This window comes from Anabrus simplex, chromosome 9 (assembly GCF_040414725.1).
Source record: "Anabrus simplex isolate iqAnaSimp1 chromosome 9, ASM4041472v1, whole genome shotgun sequence".
In the NCBI taxonomy this organism is placed as follows: Eukaryota; Metazoa; Arthropoda; class Insecta; order Orthoptera; family Tettigoniidae; genus Anabrus; species Anabrus simplex.
The window spans coordinates 11,347,900-11,372,061 of NC_090273.1; the positions used below are offsets into that span (position 1 = coordinate 11,347,900).

General features: G+C 39.2%; 1 protein-coding gene across 2 annotated transcripts in view; it reads left to right on the top strand.

The window, feature by feature from the left end:
* Positions 1-1,168: 1,168 nt before the first annotated feature.
* Positions 1,169-24,162, top strand: part of LOC136881251 (amino acid transporter heavy chain SLC3A1) — a 90,535-nt gene continuing 67,541 nt past the window's right edge. Inside the window, exons 1-5 of one of the 2 annotated variants that reach the window (XM_067154010.2) lie at positions 1,169-1,209; positions 10,217-10,443; positions 16,651-16,785; positions 20,138-20,304; positions 22,207-22,455. In XM_067154010.2, the coding sequence (XP_067010111.2) occupies positions 10,233-10,443; positions 16,651-16,785; positions 20,138-20,304; positions 22,207-22,455 (762 nt within the window). In that variant the 5' untranslated portion in view covers positions 1,169-1,209; positions 10,217-10,232. Of the gene's footprint in view, positions 1,210-1,440; positions 1,604-10,216; positions 10,444-16,650; positions 16,786-20,137; positions 20,305-22,206; positions 22,456-24,162 lie in introns of those variants that run through there. The other variant, XM_067154009.2, reaches the window with a different exon arrangement.

The following is a 24,162-nucleotide window of genomic DNA, read 5'->3' on the forward strand; positions in this document are numbered from 1 at the left end:
TGAAGGGCGTGAAAATGAGACTTCCTAGGCCTCGCAAACCCAACAGCGTCCGGGTCGGTAAAGAACAGGAGTTGATCAAGGGAGGTCGGATAGGATAGATGAAAGTGAGGAGCCTGGCACAAGTAAGTGGAAGCAATGTCAGGAATCAGCTAAGGGCCCCGTGGTCGCCAATTCACGCTCCCAATTTGAAAGCCCCCGGGGCCCCGTCGCTTCTTACGACAGGCAGGGGGTACCATGGGTGTTATTCTACCGCCCCCACCTACAGGGCGATACCATCACGAGGCTGGCGTGGTTGAGCACCTTTAAATACCACCGGAGTTCGTTCCCCTAAGGGTTGGGGCGGTAGAATAACACCCACGGTATCACCTACGTGGCGTAAGAGGTGACTAGAAGGGGCCCCAGCGGCTCTCGACTTGAGAGCGTGGGCTAGCAACCACAGGGGCCGTTAATGCATTGTTTCCACTTGTGTCAGGCTGCTTGCTCTTATCCTATTGGACCTCCCATAGTCAACTCTTGTTCTTTTCCGACCCCGACGGTATTAGAGCATTCGAGGCCTAGGGAGTCTTTCATTTTCACGCCCTTTGTGGCCCTTGCCGTTCTTTGGCATACTGGTACCTTTATTTTTCGAAGTGTCAGATCCCTTCCATTTTTTCCCTCTGATCAGTGTTAATAAAGGACGGTTGCCTAGTTGTACGTCTTCTTAAAACAAGAATCACCTCTACTGCCACCACCAACCCCCGGGTCAATGAAATTAACCATATGCGATTACAATCCCCAATTCGACTGGAAATCGAACCTGGAGCTCCATGAACCGAAGGTCTCAACGCTCAAACCAAGCAATCGAACAGCAAATAAAATTGGGAATATTTGGCCTATAATAAATGTATTACTACATGGGACTGTTCAAGTACCCGAATAACAAAATAAATGATAGAGCACTCGTGATACGCGATGGATAACTGCCCATCAGTTCCATCGAATTGCACGTACCAACTGTAGGCCTACTTCTTGGCTTAGTTAAAACGCTGTTTGATGAGGTTAAAATGGGCCAAATTGGCAAGAGGCAAGATAGACCTCAATCTGTTGTTATCCAGTTAAACTACCTACCAGACGCGCATTTTATAAATAGCTTGAATCAAAGAGAATGGCTTGAATGATGTGACGAGTCCGTTGGACAAGCTTCCTCTATTCAATTACACTATTTATCACGTAAGGAAAAATAGTATGCTACCGTACACGTGTTTTACTAGAGATAGAATATAAGTATTCAGCATAATGCACCATACAATATGAAAATCCAACAGGTGTCTTAGCCTATGAAACCTCGGTGCGTGCGACGATTCTGTCGATCGAATGTGTACCATCACTACATCTATTTTTACTACATCTTAACTAGACTGTGTCTTAAGTCAGTTCGCACTTGTGTGTGTACAATGACACATTAATTGGGATCAAGTGTAAGGTTAACTCAAACTTTTGGTTAACTGAAAGATCATTTCTTTTCCATACGAGAAGCGAAGCGACGTTCTGTTCATCTGTTTAGATCTGTTCCGTAGGACACTAAAACAGGATCCAAAGCGAATTTTTGACAAGCATCTCGCGGGTAAGTGAAGTCTAGCCGTTGTAAACTATGACTGTTACTCGAATTGAGGTATTACGATGATAAATAATAAATGTGAATTGTTCATTTGTCTGTATTCTTGAAATCAACATATTTTCGTTGAGTGACGATTCTAACCTCACATTTTAATGCAAACATTACATTTTTTCATGTCTGGACTTCGTGTTAGTTTTTGGTTACGATTGTGTATCGTTGGCTCTTTTACGGCACATGGTGTTCAAATGAATGATGCTAACATAATTTTGTTGAAGCCTTGTATGTTAAATGCTTTTTTTTTTTTTTTTTTTTTTTTTTTTTTTTTTTTTTTAGGTAGGATTTGGGGAAGTAGAAAAGTATATGTATAGGTACCGTTGGCAGCCTTGAAGATGGTTTGCCGTGGTTTCCTATTTTCGCACCTGCCAAATGTTGGGGCTGTACATTAATTAAGGCCACGCACGGTACCTTTCCAACCTTGGTGTCGCCGAAACTGTCGATGTGCTAGTGCAGTAGGACCTATGTCAAAATACTTATTGAATAGAATTATCTGGGTGTTCACTTAGTCTTTATGCATTATGGAGTCAAAGGACATTGTCAATCTGGTTAGTGCCCTCTCCACTTATTTACAATCAAAAAATCGTTAAAGAGGTCTTGTAAACTGGAATTCACATGCAGTAAGATTGTCTTTTTCTTCCCACTTTTCTATCTTTGATAGAATTAGGCAGTTCTCGCATTTATTTAATTCATTTGGACATCTTCCCTTTCCTAGTCATTTAAAATTCTTACCAGAGCCAGGAAACAAAACTGATGCCTCCTGTCTGTTACTGTTTTACTCTTACAGCCAGGCCTACACCCAACAAGTTAAAAAGCTCAACACTTCATTCATTTAAAACCCTGAAATTTATTTTAAATTCCAGTCACTTTTATGACACTAATCTACTATTTTATGATAAAATCTTGTGGTACCGGTACAGACTCTTTTAGGTGTCTGACAATGAAAAATACGATTTGTTATAAACAGTCTGATCGAATTAAGCCGGAGTTACAGAAACACACATGGATTTAGCCTACACTTCATGAATGAATTCACCTTCAGTTTGGTTTTCTACACTTCACTTCATGGACATCTTTTCTCATCCTTAGAAACATGTATTACCTCCCCTTGCACCAGTCACTGCTTCCAACCTTTCAGGCATGCTCCTGATCAATGCTACAATGTCCTCTTGAGGAATCATCTCCCATTTTTCCAGAAGGACCTCCTATAGGTGCTGTAAGATGTTTGAATAGTGTTTACACACCCTTCTCCTCCCCAGCTGCTCAGTAGGATTCAAATTGGGGCTTCGAGTAGGTCAAACCATAACATGAAACTCTGCTTCATCCAAGAACTGTTGGTCACATCACACAACATATGGGCATGCATTGTCCAATACCGGTATAAATGTGAACCAAGGTCGATAGCTGCAGTTGCTTAAATGCTACCAGTATCCAGTATTCGGGAGATAGTGGGTTCGAATCCCACTGTCGGCAGCCCTGAAGTTGGTTTTCCTTGGTTTCCCATTATCACACCAGGCAAATGCTGGGGCTGTACCTTAATTAAGGCCACGGACGCTTCCTTCCCACTCCTAGCCTTCTCCTGTTCCATTGTCGCCATAAGACCTATCTGTGTCGGTGCGACGTAAAGCAACTAGTAAAAAAAAAAAAAAAAAAAAAAAAAGAAACCATCAACTATCAGCAGTCCTGAAGATGATTTTCTATGGTTTTCCATTTTCACACCAGGCCAATGCTACGGCTGTACCTTAATTAAGGCAACGGCTGCTTTCCTCCCACTCTTAGCCCTTTCATATGCTATCATCCCATAAGATCTGTCTGGGTTGATGCAACATAAAGCAAATTGTTTTTGCCCATTTCTGCTTCCATGCAATGTATATCAAAGACTAAAATGTGACGGTTACAATTTTATATCAAGAAGTAAATTAGTAAAAGTTTCATTTTGTTAAAGGTAACGATTACAAGTAAAAATTGCTAAGTACGTAATCGTTAACAAGTAATTAATTAAGTAATTGTCTGTAAAGTGATCTAGGAGAAGATTGACTCTGGCTAATTGTACCTAACAACAGTTAGAAGTATTTTACATATTGCTGGCTGAAAATAGTAGGGGTAGAATGGAGGTATTATCTGACTCTGGTTAGAACTACCATTTACATAATGTCTTGTTTTACAGAGTAGTTCTATTTGTCATCTTTGACTTGGATACAGAATAGGGATCACAGACTTTGAAGTCCAAACAGTGGGATACTTTAAAAATTGTTAAAATAAATAAATATTTCGGCCTACTCATCCTTGAACTGACATTTCCAGCTGTACCACTGCTAGAAGACAAGGATGCTGCCTGCTGCCTCTTCTCGATGCTGTAAACAATGTTTTGCAGATCCACAAGTCTGAGTCAGGATCTTTTGAGCTTTTGAAAGGAATTCAAAAATTTCCCCACATGTAGAAGCACTGAAATGATTTTCAACTCTAACTACACAATGTCCATGGTATTTTGCTGTGTAGTGTACACTGCTCTCACAAGGGAGAATATGCATTTTACAGCAGCATCAGTTTCCGTAATACAGAATGAGAATTGCAACAGTTTGGTAATGTTTTTTATTAATACACTCTCTTGTTTGAAATACTGAAACACTTCTGCCAGTGCTCGATAAGAGATAATTTATTTGTTTCCCAGAATGCTTTCTTGTTGTTCATGTTAGGCTATGCTTAACATTCCTATTTTCATAACATATTTTCATTAACGGAACAATCAGTTTTCTTGTCTACTATAAGCTTGAGAGAGTTCTATGCATCTTTCCATGTATAAGGAATATATATATATTTTTTTTTTAACCAGGCAAGATCAAGAAAGACCTTTGTGAAGATATTCCTTGAGAACACAGGACTTTAAAGATATGGAGAGGCAAAATGTGCTGCTAAAGACTGAGTTAAATAGAGAAGACATATCAAAGGGGGCAAGACTGAATATCTGGTTCATGAGAGTCGTAGCGCTTGCCACATATTGGCATTTAATAATTACGTACAATTTGCAAAAAGTCGCAATTTTCGCATCTAAGTTCCTTTTTTGGACATGGTAGAATTCGCCCTTTAGGTTAAAAAATTTCTGAGACCCGAATTGGAGATAGCGTCAATATGTACCGGACCATTTTTATTTTTGTAAGGTCTTTAACTCATATTCTTATTGTTCAATATTGTTCAGAATATACCGTTTTAATCTTCACTCTTCCAACTCTGCCACTTCCCAGCTCAAGTAAATTTAACAAGTAGGCGCAGTCTGTCTTGCCTTTCTCTTTCATCTCACAATAGCACCCTCCAAAGGCAAAGCTGATGGGTGGAATTCCCCGTAACCTCACTGAAAAGATACGCATATGAAAATAGATTGCTAAATGGTTTGATCCTCGTAATGCTAGATACTGTTGGGTAGATATTGTTTGTCAATTCCCCTTCCTCCGCTCAGTAATATTTTCCTTAAATAACTTTTCTACCAAAGTTAACGCCTGTGATACACATAACTTGCCAGAAACTGTCGAGTAGAGGAAGACTTACTGCTCTTATCGCACACAGTTATCATGGCCAAGTTAAGTGAACTCCTTGACTACGTTCGCAAGTTCAGTGCTAATGTACGAGCGCAACTCAATAAATATCTGCAATTTTGCTCTTATTGTCTTTAAGTTGGCTCTATAGCGCTGTGTGCTCACCGTTGTCTACGTCTGTGATAGGTTTCAGTATTAAGAGATCAGTACAGTGTGTGCTGTTGCTATGTAAAGATGACCACGCCACTCTCTATTTGCACCAAGGAAGAACAGCATTCCGAAATCCGTTTTTTGTGGTCTTAACACTGAAACCTATCACAGATGTAGACAACGGTGCCATCTAGCAGCTGGTGAGCACACAACACCATAGAGCCAACCTAAAGACATTTAGAGCAAAATTGCAGATACTTATTGAGTTGCCTACATATTTTCAACTGATGGACATGTTTTATTGTATAAAGTCTGTGAAAAAATAGTTAATCATGGAAAAAGAAATTTTAAACCAACATATTTCCACTACTAAGCATAAAGCGGCACTTGTTGCCAGGAATGGTCAAAAGAAGATATCACTAGCAGACAGTCTCAATTTTTGCTACTAGTGTTGTGTCAATTCTGGAATTTCCTGCAAAATCAAAAAGCAGAAACAGAACTTTTATGGAAAAATATACTGGGGGAAAATGTACAAAGTGAAGCAACATCGCCAAAAAAAAAAAATTATTAACCATACGCTACGAGAGAGAAACATGAAATATTTGCAGTGAGGATCGTAGAAAGAAAATAATGTATTTCAATTGATGAAATGATGGACGTAGTGGGAAGGTCCATTGCAAATGTTATCATAGGAACAATGGAATCTGAAGGTGGAAAGCCTAAAATATTTCTGCTAACACCTGAGCAGTTAGAAAAGGTTAGCAATAAAACTATTACTCAATTATTCACCAGCCCTCTGTATTATCTTTGGTCTGAGGATATTCATCACAGTGATATTCTCCTTTTTATAATGGATACAGCACCATACATGAAGAAAATTGCAAAGGCTTTAAAAATTTTCTCTTTCCGTAAACATGCTTAGCACATGGGTTTCATAGAATTGCAGAGAATGTGCACAGTTAGGTTTCCCGACGTAGACAAATAAATTTTTAGTGCAAAGAGGATATTTGACAAAACTCCATCTCGAATGCAGGCCTTCAAGGATGTTGCTCCTGAACTTGCATTTCCTGTATGACCAGTGTTATCCAGATGGGGTACATGGGCTGCGCTTCCTGTAAATGACATCAGTTCATGGCGTGAAGAAACTTCTTACATACGCAGATGTCGGGAATCGTTTGTCTTTCATACCAGCCTATTACAGTTAATTGCTGGAAGTAATCATGAAGATTGAAAAGAGAGGAGAGGCTCCTGTGGTTTCAGTGAACATCATTGAAGAAACTGCGAACCTTATTTGGCTGTTCCAGGTGAAGTAATAAAGTGTAAGAGAGTTTTGTCTGTAAACCTAGTTTCTCAGAAACTGAGGCAAAATGCCAAGGTTTGAAAGGAGATCTCTCAGTAGATATAGATTTAAGGGGACTTGTGCGTGAACATCATAGAAAATGCTCCAATATTTGCTTATATTCAAGGTACTACTGTTACTGAAGTTTGCAATGCATAAGGTTTTGATAATTTCACAATACCTTTAGAAGTATTTTAATGCCATAAAAGTTGTGCTTTCCCAAAAATTGCTTTTGTTATAAATTTTTTAATAACTTTTTGTTTGTAACATGCAATAAATGTTGTCACATCATGGGTTGATACATGTATCTCAGAAATCGGCAACGTGACTGGAATGAAATTTTTCATAGATGTTCGCCATAATCTGATCTTCAGTGTAGACCATTATTGCAAAAAATGTTGAAAATTTTCAGTTGTTGGTCGTAACTAAATATGGAAATTAGTTCACCTAGAATCCTAAAAATGGTCTACATTTATCTAATATCTGTATAAGAGTTCTGTACAAAATTTCAGATCTCTATCTTCAATATTCTGAGATGCATGTACCAACCCATGACGTGACAAAATTTATTGAATGTTACAAAAACTCATTAAAAATTTTATAACAAAAGCAATTTTTTGGAAAGCACAAATTTTATGGTTTTAAAACAGTTCTAAAGGTATAGTGAAATTATCATAATAATTATAACCATGTGCACTGTAAATTTCTGTAGCAGGAGTACCATGAATATAAGCAAATATTGGAGCATTTTCTATGATGTTCACGTACAAATCCCCTAAGTCCATCTGTATTATCTTACTTTTAATATGCCCCCATCACATCAGTCAACATACAGCCATTCTGTCTGCTAGGAGGCAGAGTCCAAGTTCTGAGAATTTGCGGTGATATGCAATGATGTAAATTAATCTATTTTATGTGGTGATCGTACCCCAGACTTTGAAGGATCTTCTTTCAGTAATGTATAAATGTGAAAATATAATTTATGGTATCAGTATTTCCGCAGCATAACAGATAGCACTATTACCTGACGGCCTCGGATGCCCGGCTTCAATTCCCGGTACTGCCAGAAATTTAAGGGAGGGCTGGTGTAAGGTTAAAATGGTACATGCAGCTCTCCTCCTTTGGGGTAGGCTGAAAAGAGCGGCACTGCCTTGGTATGAGGACACGAGTGTACTTTAATAAATTGAAAATGAAAACCTACAACCTGTTTTCCAGTCAATGAACGGGTCAGGGATGGAATGAATGAAGCCCCCATCTTGCGGCAAGGATGGGAATTGTGCTGGCTGCCAAAGCCTGTCACACTCCTCTGGGGCAATGTTTAACAGATGAAATGAAATGATAGTGGAGAGTGTTGCTGAAATGAAAGATGACAGGGAAAGCCGGAGTACCCGGAGAAAAACCTGTCCCGCCTCCGCTTTGTCCAGCACAAATCTCACATGGAGACACCAGGATTTGAACACGGAACCCAGCAGTGAGATGCCGACACCCTGCCATCTGAGCCACAGGGGCTTCTACTTTAATATTATATATTTCAAATAGCCTCCCAAATGCAAGCTCACAGCTGTGCGCCCTAACCACACGTCCAACTCGCTTGCTTACCATTCTCTCATAATGATATTTGTGGTGGTATTGCAGACTGTATAATAATTCCTTAGATGAGATGTATGTTCTACAAACAGTGATTGCAAGCAGGAAAAGGAGTATTTATAATGTTTGTTTTATCTCAGAAATAAAATATAAAATGGCGAGACTGAATTTCAATATATTGTGGCAATAAAGGCCGAGTAGGGGGAGAAGCCTGGAATAATGCCAATGAGAGATAATAATTGCAATTCATAACTTACAAGATAATAATTGCGGCTCATTTGCGATTGTGAGCTTAATAAACTGAGAGGAACGACCAGCGAAGATCATGCTAGGAAACCATCCACTAGAAAGTGTGAAAAGCTTTATATACCTCGGCAGTGTAATATCTCAGGATACACTAGCCACAAAGGAGGTGGCAAATAGAGTGCAGAAGAACTTTCACTTTTACCAGCAAGTACGAACACTCCTCTGGGATCCCAAAGTACCAACAAAATCAAAGCTGGTGATGATCAAACAGTACTTCATACCAGTCTTAGCCTATGGTATTGAAACCTACACCCTCACTAAGAAAGTCTCATTGAGATTGCAGGCATTTGAGATGAAGTTCCTTAGGTCCACAGTTCAAAAAACCAAACTGGACAAGTTAGGGAATGATGTGGTTAGGAAGGAAGCTGGGATTGAGACATTATTGTTAGATCGGGTCAACATGTCCAGATTGAGATGGTTTGGGCATGTAATGAGGATGGAACCAACAAGGACAGCATATGTTAACTTGGAGAGACATGTGGCAGGAAAACGGATGGTGGGAAGACCAAGAACCCACTGGATGGACATCGTAAAGATGGACATTGCAGATTGGGAAGGACACCGGAGGATGTCATTAACAACAGAAAGTATCTCAAAAAGACAGAATGGAAGAGGCTCGCCAACAGTACTCGGAAAACTGGAACTGTAAAATGATGATATTGATTGAGACTGTGGATGGCAACAAGTGAAACATTAATGCTCTACAAAGGAAAGGTGCACTATTTAGCATGAAACTAACCTTTCTGCTGATGTTATAGTCTTCTTTCCTAATACTTTCTATATTGTAATTAGTTGTTGTATGCATACTATGTAAATATGATCCTTATCCTGCCTTTGCTGGCAAGATGTAGTGTTTACAGTGCACTATGTCCTCTGGTATGGGCTAGAATAAAATTGTTACTTTCATTGACCTGTCTCAGTCTTATACTTGGCTTTGACAATATGAAAGTGGCCGAGGTATGAGTGACACTAGTAATGCCATTCTTTATGCAGCCAGCCAGTGTGAACATGTTGCTCATAGGATCAGTTGGTGCATGCATTTCAGTGGGCTCGGCAGACTGATGTGCAAGAGCAACTTCTGGCTCAGTGAGGAAAGCAACGGGAAACTACCTCACTCCTCATTTCCCTAGTACGCCTCTTCAGTGACACCTAGGCCATCTATGACAGCTAATGGTGAACCTGTTGAGGATCCAACCAGCCTTCGGGCTGAATACCCGACATACATACATCCTGAACAAAATTGACAATTTCTTAGTTGTCTCACTTATGAACCAGGTGATCGAAATGTGAAAATGTAGTTTATGGTATCAGTTGTTGTATCCTGCTGTTATGAAGTACAATTCATGCTAGTATGGAGTATGATAAAGGGGCAGGCAGCTGTGAGCTTGCTTCCGGGAGATAGTGGGTTTGAACCCCGTCCCCCCTGTGGGCAGCCCTGAAGATGGTTTTCCATAGTTTCCCATTTTCACACCAGGCTAATGCTGGGGCTGTACCTTAATTAAGGCCATGGCCAGTTCCTTCCCATTCCTATGCCTTTGCTATCCCATCATCACCAGAAGACCTATCTGTGTCAGTGTGACGTAAAGCAAATTGTAAAAGAGACAATTGCAGTATGATAATTATACAGTATATATGGTTCTTTTTCTCCCTTAGGTTCAAACACTCCACTATGAATCTTGGCTCCGAGTCGGGGCTTATTAGTGGAGGCATGCCAGAGATCAGATACCCTCCTGGTGTGGAGGCTGCTGCCGGAGATAAGTCCCCGTCACCAGTCAGCGAGTTCATAGCGGATGAAGAAGCTGCTTCAATATGTCCCTTGTTGACTCCTTCTCCACCTGCAACCTTTGAGCACCCACTTGCACTCATAAATGCACCTCCAGGTAAGTCAGAAGATATAATGTAGTTTACTGACATTATTACTCCTAGAAGAAACTTCAGGCTAATTAACTTTGGACCAGGCGTCCAGAATGATCTCGAATTAGAAACTGCTTCTTTTGATAAATCCCTTCCCAGGTATGTTGTAATTTCTTTTCTAGCACAATCATGTGAAAAAATTAACGATAATATATTGTCCTCAATACGGTTCCATTATGAGATTAATTACATGTAATTTAGGCAAGTCCAGTATCACAGAACAGGAGAGGAAGTGCAGCACATTTGAAGACATTCATAAAAGAACTTTGTCCAAAAGGCCTCTTGAAATATTGTAATTGTAATAATAAAAGATTTAGCTTGCAAAGTGAAAAGTTAGGAATCTTTTCACTTTTCAAGCCTGTTACATTCCTCCATTGGTACAGAAATGCAAAGTGCAAAGAAATGAAGTGAAAAGTTTTCAGAAAACTTGCAAAGAGATGACTTCCTTTTCATCTGTTAATTAACAAGTATGTAGGTTACACTAGTTTCTTGGCATAGAATTTGGTTTAGTGATATAAACACATTACGATGAGAGCTTTTGTTAGCATCAAGTGAGGACAGTGATGAAGAATCCAATAAGAGAACCCACAAAGACAGGATTAATTTACATAACCTCACTTCAATGGAATTTTGCGAGTGATTTCGTATTACCGCAACACAGGCTGACTACAGTATATTCTTGAAATGATCGGTCATTTATTGAAACATGGAACAAAAAGAAGTCTTAGGGGTTCATCTTGGAGAACACTATAACACTGTAATTAAGCCTGAAGCATTATACACATTAGAAACCTTGATCAGTGGAAGCAGATCACTAACTAAAATTTTAGAAAAACAAGAAAGGAAAATCTTTAGAAAAATCTTCGGCTCAGTATGCATAGGAGTGTGGATGAAAAGGTCTCCAGACTTCTGAGGGAATATCAGCCACCATTAGAAAAAGACAACTGAAATTTTATGGCCATATTCAAAGAATGGACTTACTAAAAAGATACTTAATTGTGCCTCCTCATTAAAAGTCAGGAATAATTGACATTGAAAAAAACCTTCAAGAAATCAGTATAACAGGCCTGGCTTTAGAACATTGGTGGAAAAACATCATTTTGCTGAAAAAACCTGAGGTGAGAACCACCACTGCATGGATGGAAGAACACAGTGAGAGGATGAAGAGATTTTGGGACGAGAGGAAAGCTAAATTTTCAGTCGCACTCGTTGGTTGGGCACAGCGTCATATGGCCCTGTGCAGACATTTTATTTTGATGCCATTAAGGCTACCTGCTTGTTAATTTCAGTATTGGAAAGGAGCAAACAAGTGTCAAATCAAGTTGTATAAAGATAGGAACAGGAAAAGGAAGAAATAATTGGACGAACACAATGACAGTTCAGCATCAGGTGAGGGAGCAATAGAAAGAGAAGACAAGGACAATTTCCACATCTTCATACACTGCCATTGCCATCATGTTTTATCTTTTACAATCTGTATTTATCTTTATCGTATGTCTCTTCCTTTTCTTCTTATCCTATACTTCCCACATCAGTTACAGCCTCAGTCTCAAAACTTCAGACAAGGCTTGTACATCCTTCTTAAATTTATTTTATTGTGAAATAAGAATTCCGAGATTAAAATACTCTTATTATAATGCATTATTTTCAAAGTCTTGGTAAAAATGTACAATTTAAGTACTACTGTATTGAGATAACAGGAATAGAACCAGCTTTTGGGTGTTTTTTTTTTTTTTTTTTTTTTGAAAGCTATTTGTTCATGGCGTCGACCCCTAAAGATCTTTTGCTACTACTTGCACCATATGTTATGAATCTGCATGTAATTGTAATTGCAGAAGTGTAAAGTGTTGAATGTGAGGAAAGGAACGTTAAGGACGACACAAACAACCAGTCCCCAGGCCAGGGATATTAATCATTTACAATTAAAAACCCCTGACCTGGCTGGGATTCGAACCCAGGGCCGCCGGATGACAGGCGGACGTGCCGCCCCCTACACCGCGGGACATACTTTTGGTTGGTTAAGCCGTGTGCATTTTGGAGAGTTTTGCCCAGATGTGCCATTTGGGCGCATCAATTGGATTGGCACGCACATCCAAGACTCTGCTAAGCAGTGGCAGACCAACTGCTTGGTCCTGTCATGTTAGGAAGTAGGGATTGCTAACCTCCTAAAGGAGAAGTGAATTTTCTGATTCCAAAAATGTGTCCTGTTTGGTTTAAATGTTGATATTGTTTTGTTCTGTTAAGCAGTATGGTGTAGACTGTGTATTTTAACCTATTCCTCCATTTAAGTAAATGGGAGCTAAGCAGCAGTGAGCATTTATCTGATAGATGCTCACAGAACACTGCACACTACTGAGATGTTGCACTGCAAAAATTGGGAAGAAAGTGGCCACGGCCTGAATCAAGGTAGTCCCAGCATTTGCCTGGTATAACCACTGAAAATCATCTTGAGGGCTGACAAGTGCACAGCTACAAGACCCATGGAAAGTAGCTAGCGACTCAATTGCCAACTTGGAACATGATGAGTTTTGTGTAATTATTAAATTAATGTAGTAATGGTCCACCTTTCAATACTATAATATGTAATATTCTAAATTACATCAATTAGGGACTAGTTTCGACCTGGGCTGGCCATCTTCAGCCTTAATGTAAAACACCTAATAACTAAACAAATGTACATGCACACAATTGACATAAAAACAAATGAAAACAAATATATACAAAGTGACATTAAAAACTGGGATGGAATATGAATAAATTTGAAAATGAACTAGGTTCTAACATCTTGAGTATGTTCATCATTGAGAATAATTTCAAGTATTAAGTATTAATTTATATACACAGAACTGTTAGTTCTAATACTGCTGATCATTTCAATAGGAACTGGTAAATGTTGATCCTGTAGTTTGTCATCAAATCTATATGTGTGGTGTTAGCTATATGTAATCCATTGGACACTGCTGTAAATAACCACTAGCTGACAGGGAACTGTTAGATGTTGTTTCATCTTCAATCAAAATAATAAATGAGATGCTCTCATGGTGCTTGTTAAATCTTGCTGAAATCATGACAATGTCCAACAACATTTCAGCAAGATTTAACAAGCACCATGAGAGCATCTCGTTTATTATTTTGATTGAAGATGAAACAACATCTAACAGTTCCCTGTCAGCTAGTGGTTATTTACAGCAGTGTCCAATGGATTACATATAGCTAACACCACACATATAGATTTGATGACAAACTACAGGATCAACATTTACCAGTTCCTATTGAAATGATCAGCAGTACTAGAACTAACAGTTTTGTGTATATAAATTAATACTTAATACTTGAAATTATTCTCAATGATGAACATACTCAAGATGTTAGAACCTAGTTCATTTTCAAATTTATTCATATTCCATCCCAGTTTTTAATGTCACTTTGTATATATTTGTTTTCATTTGTTTTTATGTCAATTGTGTGCATGTACATTTGTTTAGTTATTAGGTGTTTTACATTAAGGCTGAAGATGGCCAGCCCAGGCCGAAACTAGTCCCTAATTAATGTAATTTAGAATATTACATATTATAGTATTGAAAGGTGGACCATTACTACATTAATTTAATAATTACACTGTACTTGCAATTCAATACGGATCAGAACCATTAAGTTTATAACCTATGATGATGATGAGTTTTATCCACTTACATAGTTGAAAATGATTACTAAACAAGCGCCAAAGGCACCAGGATCAATGGTATAACTTGTGATAATGACAGAACTCTGCAAATATCAATAATCTTGTTTCATAACTAGCATTTATCCTGTGTCTGTAAAAAACAGGCCATTTTCATATTTTATTCAAATTTACACAGTTGCATTTCATGATGTTAAAAAATAGGTCGCCGGGCTGAGTGGCTCAGACGGTTAAGGCGCTGGCCTTCTAACCCTAACTTGGCAGGTTCGATCCTGGCTCAGTCCGGTGGTATTTGAAGGTGCTCAAATACGACAGCCCCGTGTCGGTAGATTTACTGGCACGTAAAAGAACTCCTGCGGGACTAAATTCCGGCACCTCGGCGTCTCCGAAGACCTTAAAAAGTAGTTAGTGGGACGTAAAGCAAATAACATTATTATTATTATTATTATTAAAAAATAGGTCAAGGCCAACAAAAATGGAACATATAGTAACCCTATCAGTCAGTCAGTCAGTCAGTCAGTCAGCCAGCCAGCTAGTCCGTCAGTCAGTCAGTTGTTTATTTATTTATTTATTTATTTATTTATTTATTTATTTATTTATTTATTTATTTCATGTAGCCTTACAGACATCCTGCACATCTGTGAGGTTGAAGCCCCATCTATGATGAATTCTAATCCTGGAGACGGCACATGCACCCAGATCTCAAGCCATCAGAATTAACTAATGAAGGTTAAAATCCCCAACTTGACCAGAAACCCTTGAACTGAAGACCAGCAAGTTAACCATTTAGCCATTGAGTTGGACAGCCTAGCAAGTTTTATAAGTTGTATTAAGTTCTATGTTTATGAGAAGATTCTGTTAGCATAATTTTTCTTCCTGTAACGTGCAGATGATTATCAAAATCATGGAAACACTTGAACGAACACGATTAATATGACTTTGGACCATCGTTAGCCTGATGTACAACTACAGTTGCAGAATGGATGCATTCAACTCAAGAGTTATTTTCAAATTAATTTTATACCATACGTCATGCAATGCCGCTCACAGTTTCATCAGCAATAGTAGAGAAGGAAATGTACACCAGATTCTCTGCTCCGAAACTGACCACAGATGCTCAATAATGTTCAAGTCACATGATTATGTGTGGCCTCTGGAGGGACCTATTCGACTCCCTTGGGCGACCTGCACATCTGGGTGTAGGGAGAGGGTGAAACCTGGTGTCGGTAATTAAATGGGTCAGGGGAAGTGTTGGAGTTCACTTCACACCTGAACAGAGGTGGCAGAGTGAATAGGAGCGTTGTCACCTTCCAAGATGGCGTCCTTGCTAGGAAACAACATCTGTACCATATGACGAGCTTGGTCACCTGAAGTGTCCACAGATTCCTTGACCGTAATTTGTCCTTTGAGAGTAAGAAGAGGACCAAAGGAGTATCATAAAATTGCAACCCACACCATCACAGACCGGGCAAGCTGGCTGTGCAGTTAGGGGTGTGCAGCTGTGAGCTTGCATCCGGGAGTTGGTGGGTTCGAGCCCCACTGTCGGCAGCTCTGAAGGTGGTTTTCCATGGTTTCCCATTTTACACCAGGCAAATGCTGGGGCTGTACCTTAGTGAAGACCATGGCCGCTTCCTTCCCATTCCTGGGCCTTTCCTATCCCATCGTGACCATAAGATCTATCTGTGTCGGTGCTACGTAAAGCAAAAAAAAAAGACACCATCACAGAGCCTCCTCCATGTTTAACAACAGGAAAAGTAGGCAGTCCGACACATAAGTTTCTTTGGACATCCGCAATATATGTTGTTTGAACTAGGGAGAAGGATGAGTCATCGGACCGTATTACTCTCTTCCAATCATCCCTGGTCCATGTGATGTGGTCTTGGCACCGTTTGCTTCGTACAAACACGTTTTTGGTGCTGATCAGAAGTTTGGAGATTGCCACCCAGCCACAGATGTTAAATTCGCGTTTCTCGTGTTGGACTGTGATTGCAGAAACAAGTTGTTTGAGATGCTGATAAAGTTCTGACATCACTTGTGTCGCATTAGCTCTATGGTTCTTTGTGACAATCCTCTTCAATGTTTGGTGATCCCAATCACCAAGGATTCATTTGTGTCCATTATTACTCTTCGAGCTGATATCGTGCCACGAGTTGTGTTTGCAATACTGTTGCTCTCGATACATCTAACACAGTCCCCGTCTTTGATACTCTTTCTGAGCTTACCGTGCTCCAACAATCTGCTTTTGTTGCAAGTAGGTCTCCCTTTTTACCTCACCTACGTCTAGCAACTGCCCACCCACTGCCTATCGTACTGCAGACTGACATCCTTCACTGCAGTACCAAACAACAGTCACAACAGATGAAAGATCAGTGTTATCACTGTGTTCTGGAACATAGGTGTTTCCATTATTTTGATGGCCGTCTGTATATGGCTCTCTTTTTTTTTTTAAGCATATTTTGACCACGAATGTAAAATATTGTATATGTTTCAGGCATGGCTTACGAGCGTCAGATCAGCCCATCCAGCACAGATCCAGAACTCTCTGCTTTGCCAATGAATGGAGGTACGGCCTATGTTGGTTTGAACATCAGAGGCTTAGTGGATTCTGATCATGTTCCTAGTGACTGTAAGTGGAGAGCATTTCACACACCATGTGTAGGCCCTTTGAAGTTATGTCGTTTGTACCAATAATAACATTCTGTTTCTATTATTGTGCAGTCTGGTAAATTCTAGAGAGATTAATTTTGTTTTATTTGGAAGTAGTCAAATGTACTTACAGAGTTCTTTAACCCACTGATGTCAGATTGAAATATCTTGTGCATGTGTCTTAGAAATCCTAATCAAATACCCTGACAGAGAGGTCACAAGCATGCCAACATATAAAATCAACTGAATTTTTTTTTCTGATGTAGCATACGTGTAATAGAAAAAACTTTATCTCGCCAGTTATGTTGCCTTAGTACGATTGCTTGGTATGTTAGACATCAAAACATTCTTCTAAATGTAATTGAAGAATTTAGAATGGCAGCAAACAAAGCTGATACTGAAACCTTGGTCAGATTACTGAAACCAATTCTTGAAAGATATGCCACGAAGAGAAATTACTAACAAACTGGAAAAAAAGGACTAATCATAAAGATCTCAAAGAAAGGTGATACTGTGGATTGCAATGACTGGAGATGCATCACACTGTTGTCCATCCCCTGCAAATTACTATCAAGAATCATCCTCAATCAAACTAAAGACACAGCAAGTTGCAAATTGCGTCAAGAACAGGCTGGCTTCCACTAAAATCGCAGCTGTAGCGATCTCACAAACACTTTGCATCATACTAGAACAAAGAGTTGAATAGCAGAGCTTTCTGTATCTCACATTTGACTCAGTGAACTGGAACACAATGTGGAATCCACTCAATGAATACAGCATTCCAGATAAAATCTCCAACATAATCCGTGAGATGTGTGATGGATAATAATATCAAATCATCCATGAAACGAACGTAACCAAGCCTATCAGCATCTTCTTTCCTCCATTGTTCTCACTCATGTTAGATCGAGTTATGAGGAAATAAGAGGAAGTTAGTTGTTTGGCTAGGGATCACAATGACGAAGACTGGCGGCACAGCGGAAGACATCAATGCTCAAATCCACAAAGCAGAATAGCTCATTCTTTCTACTACACCCTATTTGGCAGATTAGTAACCTCTCACAAGAAAACCAAGATCAAATTTTTCAATTCCGACATCAAGTTTGCTCTCCTGTACAGATGTGAATCATGGAAGGTCGTTAAACAAATCACACACCAACTCCAGGTGTTCTTGAATCACTGTCTGTGGCTTATCATCTATATAAAATGGCCTGAAGTGAACACAACCAGAAACCCATTGATGTAGAAATAAGGAAAGGAAAGTGGGAATGGATAGGACACTCATTAAGAAAACAAAACAGAACAGTTGATAAGTCAGTCTTACAGTGGCACCCAGAAGTGTTGAAGACCTAGGAGGACTTGGAGGCAAACAGTTAGAGAGGAACTGATTGGAACTGGGGAAACATGGGATTAAGTCAAACAACTGGCCACAGAACATACCAAAATGGAGAGCTTTCCTGGGTGCCCTTTTCTTTGGAAGGAGAAATAGGAATCAGATAACTATTGAATAAAATACATATTGATGGTCTAGAACAATGTTGTTCCATCATTGTACAGGTGAGCAAGACAAGCTACAGGGAGGTGATGGTGATGAACATAGAACAGAATGGCTAGATTTACTTCAGAAATGAGGGATACAGAATATGATTCATATTAGTTATATTCATTTTAACAAATAACTGAAATACAGTACACTATCATTCTCAATTTCTGACGTCATTGATACACGGTTCACTTCAGGAAACAGTTCCCTAACTCTTTGTCTTTTAATGAGAAATACTTGTAAAGTGATTTAATGTCCTTTATCTTCTTTGCGTCACTTTTACATCTTGCAGTGGAAATTACTGTTTGTTGTGGTAAACTTACAGTAGAATTAGACCTCATCTTAGTGTGTACTAATATGTTATCTTCCTTAAAATCACTACCTGTAAATGAATTTGTATTTCAATGAACTACTAACATTTTCATATTGTATTTATGCTTTTTTAGTACAATTTAGCTAACTTTGAATGTCTTTTTTGACCTACAGTTCAAACCTGAACACAGACAGTGGAATATGGAGTTCCATATTCCAAATTTGTCATTATATAACTGCATGCATTGAATCGACATCTTGAACAGCATTATGACCAGGTTCTTGGTATTTATGTTCTATAATGTTTGTGTTATGGTTGTCCCTTTCCAAAAAATTAATTAAGGCAATGGATATATTGTGTCTGACGTTACGTTGGTATTATGATTCTTAGACATGGAACAGTATGGTCCGAAAATTAATAAGGAAATATGGTCATATAACAAAACGGTTCTGTTGATATCAGGTATTTTAAATGGATCTCCACTCTCCTTGTCTTTCACAGCATTGCTCTGGACATAGAATATTGGCTGAGCTTCATAACTAATATTTAATTAGAAATGGACTTAGAACAGTATAGTTCCCGACCATTGGTATATTCTGTGAGGATACTACTAAAATTCATTACAGAAATTGCCAACATAACAAGATTTTTTTTTTTAAATTTTAAAGTTTTTTTAACTACAGTATATTTAAGTCATTACGGAACTGAAGATGAAATTTATCACATGCAATGTTAAATTTTGTCCCCATTCATAATGCAAGCAGAGCAATCGTATGTTTCAAAGTCAAAGAATGTGTAATAATAATAATAATAATAATAATAATAATAATAATAATAATAATAATAATAATAATAATAATAATAATAATTTTGTGTGGCTCTTTCTAAACGAGTGCAGCTCTTGTAAGGCAGACCCTCGGATGAAGGTGGGCGGCATCTGCCATGTAACTGCGTGTTATTTTGGTGGAGGGTAGTGTTATGTGTGGTGTTTGAGTTGCAGAGATGTTGGGGATAGCACAAACACCCAGCCCCCGGGCTATTGGAATTAACCAATGAAGGTTAAAATCCCCGATCCTGCCAGGAATCGAACCCGGGACCCTCTGAACCGAAGGTCAGTACGCTGATCATTCAGCCAACGAGTCGGACAAAGAATGTATTATGTAAATGTAATGATGGAAAAAGTGAGTGAGAACTGCCTACTAAGTGTTTTCTGCAAACTGCTGGTATCTAGTGCATAAATAATGAAGTAATTAATAATAAAGATCTGTTGTACTGGAATATTTCACAAGAGCCATGGCTACTGATAGATCGATATTTTGAAATTTTAAGGACTAAAAAGAGAGGCTGTACTGTTGTCATTTCTCTTCTAACTTTACAACTTTCTTTCTCCTGTTTATTATTAATTTTTTGTCATTTCTAAAGTCATGTAAATCATACTGTATAGAAATGTAATGCATGCATGTCCTCAATTTTCAGCAAACGAGCAGCCATTCAACCCTGCCAGTAGCGTCCAGAGCATGGTGGAGTCTTCATCATCAGGAAGCTCAGTCCTCCAAGAACCAACAGCCTGTGCACAACTTCTCAACAACCACCATTATCAGCACCTCACCAAAGGCACTGATACAGATCTCTTCACAATGCAGGTACCTGCAAACCAGTACCAGTAATAGAAAGTAACAAATTGAATCAGTTAGAGAAAGATGGGATCTTGAAAAGGAACTCTTCCATGAACATAAAATCCACCACACTTTCCGTCTGGCTGTGGGTCTGTCCAAGGATTTTTACTGACTTTCCAACAAGCTAGGAAGTTCAAACTTTGCATACTTATTTCTTCTACACTGTAGTTTTGCCCAAAAATATTTAAACTTATGGAAGTTAGTCAGAAATTCTTTAAATAATAAGAAAAATTTGAGTATATCACTGTTTCTCAGTTCCCGCTAACTCTGTCTACCTTGCACGTATGCACATTCCCCATAAAACTCGCCTGGTAGCCATGATCATAAAGCCATCAAGTCTTTATGGTTTATCACCATGGTTACCCAGTTCGAATCCTGTTGACTCAAAGCATTTACCATCTAAGTGTTGGCAGCAGGGTAGAAGAGGCGGTGGTATACAATTTCTAATCACTAGATTGTGTGCCAAGCACACATTCCTGTTATCTTAATGTTAAAACACACATTAAAAACATTTTAGCTGTGAGCTTGCATCCGGGAGATAGTAGGTTCGAATCCCACTATCGGCAGCCCTGAAAATGGTTTTCCGTGGTTTCCCATTTTCACACCAGGCAAATGCTGGGGCCGTACCTTAATTAAGGCCACGGCCGCTTCCTTCCAACTCCTAGGTCTTTCCTATCCCATCGTCGCCATAAGACCTATCTGTGTCGGTGCGACGTAAAGCCCCTAGCAAAAAAAAAAAAAATTTAGAAAATTTAAACTTAATTATACGAAAACGTGAGTCTCCGTGGCTTAGGCGGCAGCGCCCTGGCCTCTCACTGTTGGATACCGTGGTTCAAATCCTGGTCGCTCCATGTGTGAGATTTGTGCTGGACAAAGTGGAGGCGGGACAGGTTTTTCTCTGGGGGTACTCCGGTTTTGCCTGTCATCTTTCATTCCTGCAGTACTCTTCACTATCATTTCATTTCATCTGTCAGTCATTAATCGTTGCCCCAGAGGAGTGCGACAGGCCTCGGCAGCCGGTACAATTTCCTGTCCTCGCCGGAAGTTGGGGGCTTCATTCCCTGACCCGGTCATTGACTGGAAAAAGAATATAGTACATTAACATCATTAGTTCAGCCTGTGGGCCCCATTCACACAGACACGTAATGACTGTCGTTTGTTTACTCGCTTGCGGCCTTCTCGGAAAGGATGTTCTGCAGCAGTTTTCAGTGCTGCCAACATCTGTACTTAGGAACTATGCTTCGATTGTTCCCCGTTCTTGCTGTGCAGATGGTTAAGATTAGGATAGGATCTGGACAAGGCGATTGGTCTGGACAGTTAGGATTCTTGCCATGGAGAAGACCATTGGTCTGGACGGTTAGGATTCTTGCTGTGGACAAGACCATTGGTCTGGATGATTAGGATTCTGTATTTTACATTGTTTTCTTCACTTGTTACATTTACTTGCACTTTTATTGTGTTTATTTAATTTAATTTGGAGATCAATTTAGAAAGGCACAATAGAAGGGCGGGGTGCGCATTCGGGAGATAGTAGGTTAAAACCCCACTCTCAGCACCTCTGAAGATGTTTTTCCGTGGTTTCCCATTTTCACACCAGGCAAATGGTGGGACTGTACTTTAATTAAGGCCACGACCACTTCCTTCCCATTCCCAACTCTTTCCTGTCCCATCGTCGCCGTAAGACCTATCTCTGTTGGTGCGACGTAAAGCAAATTGTGAAAAGAAAAATTAAATAAATACCACTGATCCACATAGAAAATGTAAGAGGGAAATATAATCTGCTAAGCATTGCTTAGGGAAGGAATTACCTCTTATTTCTTAGTTTGTATAAATGTATTTCTAAACATCTGTTTTCCTCTCATTTTTTAGGAAAATGGTGGAAAACCACCACTGTCTGGAATCCAGCTTGCAGTGCGGAAGTCAACAGAAGATTATTGTTTCCTAGACTGGAACTGGCCAATAATAAGAAAAGTTAGCTTCTGGAGCGTCGTCTCCCTGCTCCTAGCCTGTATGAGTGTTGTAATAACACTGGTGGCCAAGTTACCATCAACATGCAACCCTCCTCATGGCTGGTGGCAAGGAACAATCTTCTATGAAATCTTTCCAGCCTCTTTCAAGGTGAGACTTTCTGTTTATGGAGAATGAATTGTCATATTGGCCCAAATATAAAATAGGCTCACATATAAGATGACCTTGAATTTTCAGAAGTAGGTTCGAATCCCACTATCGGCAGCCCTGAAAATGGTTTTCCGTGGTTTCCCATTTTCACACCAGGCAAATGCTGGGGCTGTACCTTAATTAAGGCCACGGCCGCTTCCTTCCAACTCCTAGGCCTTTCCTATCCCATCGTCGCCATAAGACCTATCTGTGTCGGTGCGACGTAAAGCCCGTGGCAAAAAAAAAAAAAAATTTCAGAAGGTATTTACAACAAAATTTATATAACGAATGTATTTACAGTAGAACGTCAATAATTCAAAATCGGTTAATTCAAAATCCTGCCTAATTTGAAGCAGCTCTCGTTCCCGGAAACATGAGATGCGGTTTTGCATGTTATTTAAATTGTTTAATTTGAAATACGGATAATTTGTAATTCGAGAAACAATGTCTGTCCCGTTACTGAAATTCAGACTTTTAATTCAAAACAGCCTTTACATTTTAAAAAAAATAGTATTTTACTGAGTAATTTAAATTCCAAATTTATCCACGTGATGAAAGAACGCGCCTTCCGATTCATGCTGGAGTAGCTTTCTGTACTTTCACTCACTTCGGTGTGTCTATAGTGTGCTTCATATCTGCTAAGTTTGAATAAAATCGTAATTCTTTTGTATTCAGTGTTTTAAGGAATGCCACAATATCATGTAACAGGCAGTGTGCGGAGAAGCAGAATCCGCGAACAATGACGATGCCAACAGTTGGCGAAAAAGCGTGGCTCATATAATAAATTTGTACACACTGAACAATATTGTCCAATATTGTCAATGCCGATGAAACTGCATTGTTTTTCTCAATGCTGAGCCCAAACGGACTTATGGTTTTAAAGGAGAGAAGTGCCAGCTAGGAAATTGTACAAGGGTGGGGGTCATTGTACCGTGTTGCAAAGCACACAGAAGCAAAACACTTCCTGCCCTCATCATAGGAAAGTTTGATTAGCCACGATTTTTTAAGGACGTCGGGCACTTTCTGTGCAAGTACAAGGCATCTAAAAAATGCAAACAGAAAAGTAATCCAAAAAATACAGCATTTGCAGAGGGGAGCCAGCATAATTTGTCCTCGTCTTTGAATCGTGTGTTTTTTTTTCTTTTGTTGCATGAGGTTATATTTGCCAGTGATTTATCCAAGTGTGTTGTTTGAATAATGTAAATGCACCTTGGATACATTTCAGAAATAGTTTTTTCCATGGCATTTGAAAGCTTTAAACTGCAAATGAAGGTTAAATGCATTCAGTAATGGGTCTTAGAATATTTTGTGACGCAACACGGGTTGGTATTACTGAATTACGAATTGGCGGTTAATTCAAAATCACGTAATTCGGAAGTCTGATTTTTGTGTCCCAACGACTTTGAATTAACGAGGTTTTACTGCACAGCTTATTCAGTATGGCTTGCAACTAAGATAATTCAACAAACCCTAAAGTAAATTAACAGTTTATTGGTGTAATCTGCCAGTAGGCATTGTGCAATAGTAGTACAACGTTATAGGCACAGTCCTGAAAGGGTGAATGCCGCATCCTTTGTTTATACCACCCGAGGCTTGCCTTAAATTCAGTTGCTGGAACTTCTAACTCATTGATGCCTCCAAAGCCTTCATTCTAAATACTTCACAACT